Source organism: Oryctolagus cuniculus, chromosome 1, assembly GCF_964237555.1.
Source record: "Oryctolagus cuniculus chromosome 1, mOryCun1.1, whole genome shotgun sequence".
In the NCBI taxonomy this organism is placed as follows: domain Eukaryota; kingdom Metazoa; phylum Chordata; class Mammalia; order Lagomorpha; family Leporidae; genus Oryctolagus; species Oryctolagus cuniculus.
Window position 1 is genome coordinate 198,595,615 of NC_091432.1, and position 8,879 is coordinate 198,604,493.

At 61.2% G+C, this 8,879-nt stretch overlaps 1 protein-coding gene across 6 annotated transcripts; it reads right to left on the bottom strand.

The window, feature by feature from the left end:
- On the bottom strand, window positions 1-8,382 carry TPM2 (tropomyosin 2). Of its 6 annotated transcripts, none has more exons than XM_070072677.1 (9): window positions 7,482-8,382; window positions 6,994-7,119; window positions 4,167-4,300; window positions 3,979-4,096; window positions 3,813-3,883; window positions 3,277-3,679; window positions 3,098-3,160; window positions 2,936-3,005; window positions 1-145 (listed from the first exon to the last, which is right to left on the bottom strand). In XM_070072677.1, the coding sequence occupies exons 1-9, from the start codon at window positions 7,593-7,595 to the stop codon at window positions 63-65; spliced, it is 1,182 nt and encodes a 393-aa protein (XP_069928778.1). In that variant the 5' UTR covers window positions 7,596-8,382; the 3' UTR covers window positions 1-62.
- Between the last annotated feature and the right edge of the window lie 497 nt (window positions 8,383-8,879).

Below are 8,879 nucleotides of genomic sequence, written 5' to 3' on the forward strand. Positions count from 1 at the left end.
TTGTCTGTAACACGGGTTTTATTGCGTTGAGGTGGCGACCAGAGCCTGGCCGGGGCCGGCCCTCACAGGTTGTTGAGTTCCAGCAGGGTCTGGTCCAGGGTCTGGTGAATCTCCACGTTCTCCTCCTTGGCGCTGGCCAAGGTCTCTGTGAGGGGAAGCAGCAGGTGAGGAGGGGGAGGGGACACGGAGGGGAGGGACATGGGGGAGGCATGGGAGTCACAGACAGGGGGAGGTGACGCTCAGACACGGAGGGCGTTAGGAGACCCAGGGAGACACAAACACTCAGGGACCTGAGGGCGCCACGGCAGGGGCGGATGGACGGTGTGACCAGGACAGACGCGCTGCCTCACCAAGGACTCAGGGGCACAGAGGTGGGATGGGAGGCCTCAGTCACAAAGTACTCTACCCTCCTGCTTGAGCAGGCTTAAGAGAGTTGGAAACAGGAAAGACAAAGACTGAGCCCAGAAAGGGATGGTCGGACAGACAGACAGACGTAAGGCAGGAAACAGACCTGCAGCTGCAGCGAAAGCCCCGTGGTGCTCCTGAACTTCATTCCAGACCCTTCACCACCACCTTGCCCCTCTCCCGCCTCCCACCACCAGTTCTTCCACTATATCCTGGCGCCGCAGCGGAGTGCTCCAAGGCCAGTGCCGGGTGCCAGGGTACGGTGCTCGGCAGGCTCACGGTGCCCACATGCAGCAGGGAGGGTCAGCGTGGGCCCAGGGGAGGGGTGTGGGACGCAGGGGTGTCAGTGTGAGCCCGGAGGAGGGGTGTGGGACGCAGGAGTGTCAGTGTGAGCCCGGGGTGTGTGTGGGGGGATGTGAGGGTGTCCGTGTGAGCCGCGGGGCTCTGTGGGAGGGCCCAGTGCAGTGGGGGGGCTGTCACAGGCGTGTGGGGTGGTGAGGGCCAGGGTTTCGGGAGTGAACCAGTGCTCTGAGGACAGGAAAAGAGCATGGAGACCAAGTTCAGAGTTTATTAAGCAGCAGAAGAGGTGGAAGCCAGTGGGCAGAGGAGGCGGTGGAGAGACAGAAGTGTGAAGCCAGTGCCAGGGTGGGCTGCGGGTGTGAAGGGGGCTCTCCCTAGGCTGCTCCCGGTCTGCTTGGGCAACACTGGCAACTTGCGCTTCTCCTGCCTGCCCCCTCCCCAGAGAGAGGCTGGACAGAGAGCAGAAAGGGGGCTGAGGCAGCCACACAGGAGTGGGCTCAGAGGGAGGTGATGTCGTTGAGTGCGTTGTCCAGCTCCTCGCTGATGGCCTTGTACTTCATCTTCTGTGCATAGACTTCATCTGGGGGGGGGGGGCGGGGGAAGTGTGGGGAGAGGGAATGGAGGGAGGGAAAGAGGCAAGGAAGGAGAGAGGGTAATGGAAAGAGAGAGAAAGAATCAGAGAAGTGGACAGAGAAACAGGCCAGAGGACAGGCTGGACAGCTGTCAGGCTCCTTCCTTCCCGCTCTGTCCTCTCTTCACTGTACCCCACGTTGAGTCTCCCCCAGAAGCTCCTGCCGCCGGACTGGGAGCTGCCTCTGGACAAGCAGGTGTGCTTGCAGGAGGAGAGGGTGCCTGAGCAGGAAAGTCTAAAGTCCTAAAGCTGGAGATAAAATTGGTGCTTGCCTGGGAAGGCAGGAAGCAAGAGACGTGGGAATTAGGAAAGCTGAGGGGTGACCGTGGAATAAAGGAGAGGCAATGATAGGTTCAACGGCAGTGTTGATAATAGGAAGAGTCACAGACTAGCAAATATTTGGACATTTGCTTTTGCCAAATCTAGCTTAAAAATAGTTATCTCTCATTCATGCCATCATGAAAACCTGGATGTTCAATGAACTACCTCTCTATTTAGAGGTGGGTGTTTGGTGTAGCAGTTGACACTGCTTGGGATGCCCGCATCCCATATTGAAGTGTCTGGGTTTGAGTCCCAGCTCCAATTCCAATTCCAGCTTCCTTTTTTTTTATTTTTTTTTATTTTTATTTTATTTATTTATTTTTTTTTGAAAAGCAGAGTAAGAGAGAGAGAGAGATGTCTTCCATCTGCTGTTTTACTACCCAAATGGCTGCAATGGCCAGGGCTGGGCTGGGCTGAAGCCAGGAGCTTTATCTGGATCTCCCACGTGGATGCAGGGGCCAAGGACTTGGGCCCTTTTCTGCTGTTTTCCAGGCACATTATCAAGGAGCTGGATCGGAAGTGGAGCAGCCAGGACATGAACTGGTGCCCGTAAGGGATGCCTGCATCACAGGCAGTAGCTTTACCAGCTACGCCACAGTGCCGGCCCCTCCAGCATGGGATGCCTGCATCACAGGCAGTGGCTTTACCAGCTACGCCACAGTGCCGGCCCCTCCAGCCTGCTTCTAATGTGCATCCTGGGAGGCAGCAGACGGCGGCCCAAGTAGTTGAGCCACTGCCACCCACAGGGGAGACAAAGAATGAGTTCCAGGCTCCTGGCTTTGGACTGACAAACCCTATCTGTTGTGGGCATCTGAGAAGTGAGCAGGTGGACAGAAGGTCTCTGTCTCTGTCTTTCAAATAAAATGAAAAAAAATTTTTTTGGAAAAAACCTTCCTGTTTAGTAAAGAAGACTCTGTAGTGTAACTCTGTTCAACTCTTGTGTTGCACTTGGAAATGGAACTGGTGAGACCAAGTGTATGTGTGGTCCGAGCACCAGGGGCAGCCGCATCACCAGGGAACCAAGCCAAGATCAGGCCACACTTCGGAGGGTCCAGGACTCCATGTCCTCAAGACTCCCTGGGTGACACTCACACATGCTCAACACTCTGAGAGGCACTGGACGACCACCTGAATGGCAGCACAGCCCACCAAAGTGAGTGGAGTCCTGGGCGGTCCAACCCTCGTTCGGCACACATTCAGTGGGATGAGAAGATACGGGACAGACCGCGTGGGGACCGACGCAGAGAGGTTCAGGGGATGGGGGAGCATCCCTTTTACCTTCCAGGTCGTCGATGGTCTTCTCCAACTTGGCCACAGACCTTTCGGCAAACTCGGCTCGGGTCTCAGCCTGGGAGATAAGACAGGATGGGGACAGGGTCACGTCCTGCTCTGTCCCACCCCTGCCCCAGGCAGTCCGCGGTGGGATGGGAGGGCGCTCACCTCCTTCAGCTTCTCCTCCAGCAGCTTGATCTCCTCTTCGTATTTGTCCTCCTTGGTGGAATACTTGTGGGGACAGATATCTGTCATTAGCATCTTGCCGCCCCCAAGCCTGCATCCTCCATGGGCCTTGCCCCTCCCCTGCGGGACCCCGTCCTCACTGCCCCTCTGCCCCCCTCTACCTTGTCCGCTTGGGCCTCCAGGGATTTCAGGTTGTTGGTAACAATTTTCAGCTCCTCCTCTAGGTCCCCACATTTACTGCAGGGGTGGGGTGTGGTGGGGCAGGGTGGGGTGTGGGGGCACAGTGAGGCGAGACAGTGGAGACGGCACAGTGGGAGGGTGGAGGAGAGAAGAGCAGAGCAGAATTGTGAGAGTGACAGCCGGCAGAGTTTGGAAGCCCCAGGCCCTCCCGACCCCTGCAGGTGACAGCGAGGCCTGAGATGCTGAGGTGGAGGAAGGTGAGCTGAGAGAAGGCACCCTTGGCCAGAAAGGGCCAGAGAGGTCGCTACCTCCTCCTCTGAGGCCATCAGGGACTTGAGGGCCTGGTCCATGGTTCGGAGTTCCTCCTCCAGCTGCCTGGCTCGACTGGGGGCAGCAGGCAAGGGTCAGAGGACAGGCCCTGGGACACTGCCCCCCTCCCTGCCCCGCGCAGAGTGTCTGCAGCCTCCGACTCAGGTGCAGGCCTGCTGGCCACGCTGGTCACTCAGGGGATCGTTACCTCTCGGCCACCTCAGCTCTCTCTTCTGAGCGCTCCAGCTCTCCCTCGAGGATCACCAGCTTCCTGGCCACCTGGTGGGGGGTGGGGGCGAGAAGGAGTGGCTCCACGGGGGTCCGACAGGGCCTGGGGGCTGGGCAGTGAGCCGGGGGCAGGGCGGGGTGGTCACCTCCTCGTATTTGCGGTCTGAGTCCTCAGCAATGTGCTTGGCCTCCTTCAGCTGCATCTCCTGCAGCTCCATCTTCTCCTCATCCTTCATGGCCCGGTTTTCGATGACCTTCATGCCTCTGAGACACGGGGAGAGGGGTCAGGACGCCTCCCCCAGCCCCCGCCCTCCTTCCCAGGGCCCCCACCCACCTCTCGCTCTCATCAGCAGCCTTCTCGGCCTCCTCCAGCTTCTGCAGGGCAGTGGCCAGACGCTCCTGCGCCCGGTCCAGCTCCTCCTCTACCAGCTGAATGCGGCGGTTCAGGGAGGCCACATCTGCTTCAGCCTGTGGGTCGGGGGGAGGTCAGAGAGGCTCCAGGGGACAGCAGGCTCCTTCTCAGAAAGGACCTAGGCTTCCTGGCTTCCAGATTTTCTACCTATTTTGCTCAGGCTCTGTGCTGCAGACCCGAACCTGCCTTCCTTGACCAGCTCCACTCCCGTGCTGCAGAGCCTCATCTGCCAGTGTGCATGGTTCGTCTCGCAATGGTTATCACTGCCACAGCTCCCTTTGTCCCCTGTGAGGGCCCTCCAAGGGCTGGGACCAGAGCCGAGGCAGCCCCGAGTCCTCCACTGCAGTGCCTGGCCCAGGTAAGACTCAGGCCAATCAGATAGCACCACTGCTAAGAACAGCCAATCACAGAATCACGCTCAGGGATGTCACTAGCTACTAGGCAGACTATGAACAATGAGCCCAAGAGGCAAGCTGGGCCTATAAAGAGCCCTCAGGGCTGTAGCAGAGGGACACCCCACCCAGGCCAGGAGCCGGCTGGGGGCAGTGCAGGGTCAGTGGGAGTGAGGGACCCTCAGCCTCAGGTCTTACAATAGGAAGGTAAAACCATGCAGGTTTTGGAAAAAAGTCCAAGAAAACTGATGACACCCTGAGGAAAAAAGACAGGGCAGAGCCAGGCCCCAGGGAAGGCGAGTGAGAGCCGCAGAGCGGCCTGGCGCTAAGCGCACCGGCTCTGAGTCAGCCCGCCGTCTTTGAGCCATGGCTCAGCCACTCAGCACTTGTGTGACCTTTGGTGGCCTCTTTAGCCTCTCTAAGCCTCAGTTTCCTCCTTCATAAATTGGAATTAACAATAGCAGAGCCTCCTGGGCAGGGCCCTTCTGCAGGGCTTCTCAGAATCAAGCAACACGACCATCGGGAGGCGTAGGGAACCAAGCAGCTTCTCCAGTGCCACACTAGACCCAGAGTCGGGGTCTCCAGGGTCGGGGCTTGGGCATCGTTGTGTGCTTGTTTGCTATTTCAGACAAACTCCCCAGTGATTCCAATGCTAAGCCAAGTGTGGGACATCGGGATGCAAGATGCAGCAAGCATCACCTACAGAGCCCACACACCACAGATGCTAGACTATCCCTGTCTCTCCCTCAGTGACAAAGACATGGTGGCTAAAGGAGAAAGGCCCGGGGGAGGGGAGGAGCTGGTGGGGTAGGGGCAGGGGCAGAGGCAGAGGGCAGGGACACACAGGGCCATATATAGAAAGTGTTTTGTAACTTGTCCTCCAGGTGCTGAAGGCACCTGGAGCTTGGCCACCCTGAGTGACAGGAGCCCATCATGGCACAAGGCCGGATGAGTCAGTGTGGAAGGATTCTGGGACAGCACTGGGGGCTGGGGAGCTCAGCTCTGGGGGCCACTCTGCAGAGACTTGAGACTCCGTAAAAGGAAAACGTTCTCGATGGTGGTCGGGCGACAAATGGCTGCAGAAAGTTTGGGGGGCACTGGGATCCCCATCTCAGGACTAATGTTTGCCACTTCCTGCACCTCGAGCACTTCCCAGTCGCGGGACGCTGCTCCCTAACCCCAGGCTCTCCTGTTCCACTGGAGAGCACAGAGAAACTGAGGCATCATGTCAATTAAGTGCTGTGTTCAAGGTCACACGATAAATGTGGACGGTGCTTCCGACCTACTCCTGGCACTTCGCCTGGGGAACCAGCTCTGTCACAGTCCCCTCCTCCTCCCCTCCAGCCCCCACCCAGCTCCTTGGGTTTCCAGCCCTGCCTCCAGCTGCACTGGGCCCTGGTTATTTATAGAGTGTCAGATGCCCAGGGCTGTCTTTGGGAGCAGCTGCAGGTCAGTTCCCTCCCAAGTGCCAGGGCTGGGGGAGAACCCAAACTGGAGGCTGGAGGTCAGAGAAGCCCAACCCTGGGGGGTTGGAGACCATGAAAGACAGCCATACACACAGTGACGTCATCTCTGATGCTCCATCTCCCCCACAGCACCCCAACCCAGGCTTATCTTATAACACTCCTGGGTGGAAGGCAGCTGGGGAAACCGAGGCAGAGAACAGTGGGAATACCTGACGTGTCCAAAGCCATTTGGCCATTCTCCTACCTGAAGGTGGGGGTTGGGGATGGCAGGGATTGCAGAGGTCTGGTTGGGACTGCTTGGGGGGGAGGCAGAGACATTTCAGGGTGAGCAGGCCCTGCCAAGGTGGCTGCCTTGGCATCTGTGGCCCTGTCCCTCTGCCCTGTGGCCTGGCGTGGTCCTTGGGCTGACAGCTTAATGAGGGTAAATAAGGAGCCTCAGAACCTGAGCTGGGGCCCCAGGGCACAGCAGGGCTGCTGCAGCCAGAGGTCAAGGCCAGGGAATTTCTTACGGCCCCCTCGGGTACAACCAGAGGGAGGGCCCCATCTTTAGATCCCTTTCCCTCCTCCTGTGCGCCGGCCCCCACACACCCCCAGATGTAGCTGCAGCCCCTCTCCCTCTTTCAGCTGAGGATTAATGGAGGTAGGTGGCAGATTCTCACACCCCCACCCCCACCCCCACGATGACTCACTGTTGATCACTGGAAGGGCTGGAGCGGAATGGCCAGGCTAAGCCCTGCGGGAAGTGGTAGGTGGTTCTGATTTCCCCAGCGGCTTGGATTACTTGTGTAACATTTGTCTTAGGAGTTACTGCGAGGAACCCGTCTGTGCTGGTGCTGGGGAGCCACCTGGGATCCCTTCTGCCCCCGCCCCACGCCCCGAGGCCACACTCACGTCGGTGGCCTTCTTCTCGGCCTGCTCCAGTTTCTCCTGGGCGTCTTTCACCGACTCCGAGTACTTCTCCACCTCATCTTCAGTCCCCTTCAGCTTCTTCTGGAGCGCCTGCTGTTCCTCCTCCAGCTGCGAGAAAGCCCGCTTTGGTCAGCCAGGCCTGGGTGTGGGTGGGTGCGGGAGGGAGGGGGGAACAGGGGAGGGGGAGCCCAGTCAAGGGTGTTGCGGGAGACAGAAGCTTCACACCCAAGGAGCAGGGCTGTATCATCACTATGTAAGGGTAGGGAGTGGAACTGGGGGCCTGGGGCTCCCACACCTGGCTGGGGAGTGGGACCAGGGGGCCTGGGGCTCCCACACCTGGCTAGGGCCCTGAGGGTAACCGGGAAGGCCCAGCCTCCTCACTAGGTGGGAGCCTGCCTGGGGAGCAGGCCCAGGGCTGAAGGGGCCTCGGTGGGAGGAGGGGTGGCTGGCTGCACTGGGCGGGCCCCCACCTGCTTGCAGCGGTCCTCAGCTTGCTTCTTGTCGGCTTCGGCCTGCTCGGCGCGGTCGATGGCGTTCTCCTTGTCCAGCTTCAGCATCTGCATCTTCTTCTTGATGGCGTCCATGGCTGCGGTGGGGGGCGGGCCGGCCGGCTGGCGGTGAGGACTGGGTGGACGGGGCTGACTGCGCGGAGTGGGCGCACGGGTACCGGGCGAGGAGGACCGAGCGGGACTGGGATGTCCCAGCCGCGCGGGCGCCTAAAAGGCCGGGAGGGGACCGGGCGGAGCCGGGGCCCAGGACCCTCCCCCGCCGCGGCCCAAACCTTGTAGGGGCAGAAGCACTGCCCGGCCGGGGGGCGCGGCCGCCCCCTGCGCCCAGCCCCTCGGGACCGCCCCCTTGGGGTCCCGCCTCCATCTCCTGCCCCTCCCCCAGCCAGCCGTCGGAAGGGAAAGCAGCCCTCCGTGGGCTGCGCCCGCGCTGGCGCAGCGGAGGGGAGGGGAGGGGACCCCGGGGCTTGGGGGCCCCTAGCGTGCTGAGTGACAGCCGGGCCCGGTGGCAGCTGCGGCTGGGGCCCCTGGGGCTATTTCGGGGCGTGAGCTCAGGGCAGCTGCCCGAGCGCAGGGACCCGCGTGCCCCCCCTCAGCTGCAGCAGCCGCTGCCCTTAATTTAGAAGTTTCCTGTAAATCCCCCCGGATTAAATGTCTCTAGGGAGGCCGAGCTCCTCCGCGCTTCGATTGCCTCAGTTTACCCCGACGCCCAGACTTTATGTCTGCGATGCAGACGTGGTCATGGTGGTGGTCGTGGCGGAGGCTCCCCGAGAGCTTGGAGAAACGGAGGCAGGGGCCACCAGGAGTCTAGGTCGCAGTGCAAGGCGCGGCCTGACGCCCTACTCCCCCGGCTTCCCCTCCCAGCCCCAGCCCAGCCCCCGCGGCCCGGGACCGGCTCCGCGCCCCGCCCGCCCCGCCCCCCACGTGCCCCGCATATTTTCCACGCAGCCCGGGGGGGGGTGGGCGCTGGCTAGGGCGCGCTCCCCGCCCCCACTCCCACCCGGGACGGGGCTCCGGCACCCGCCCCCCCGCCCCGCGCCTTCCCTGCACCGCCGCTCCCGCCGGACTCTCCACTCCTCCCCAGGGCGCCAACTTTACGCCGAATTTTCTTTTCTGCCCTTTTTTGGGATCTTTCCCCGTGGGGAGGCGGGGCCGGGCTGGGGCGGGGAAGACAGGGGCGAGGAGGAAGAGCCAGGGAGCCGCAGGGCCTTGGGAGCCGCGGCTGGGGGGAGGTCCCCCCCGCCACCGAGGTCTCGGGATTCGCTCCCGCAGCGCGCCCTCGGGTCGGGGACTCGGAGACGCGGGGCGCCAGGTCTTTTCGCCGCTCTCCTGGTGGGGTGGGGGAGGGGCTGCGGAAAGCTG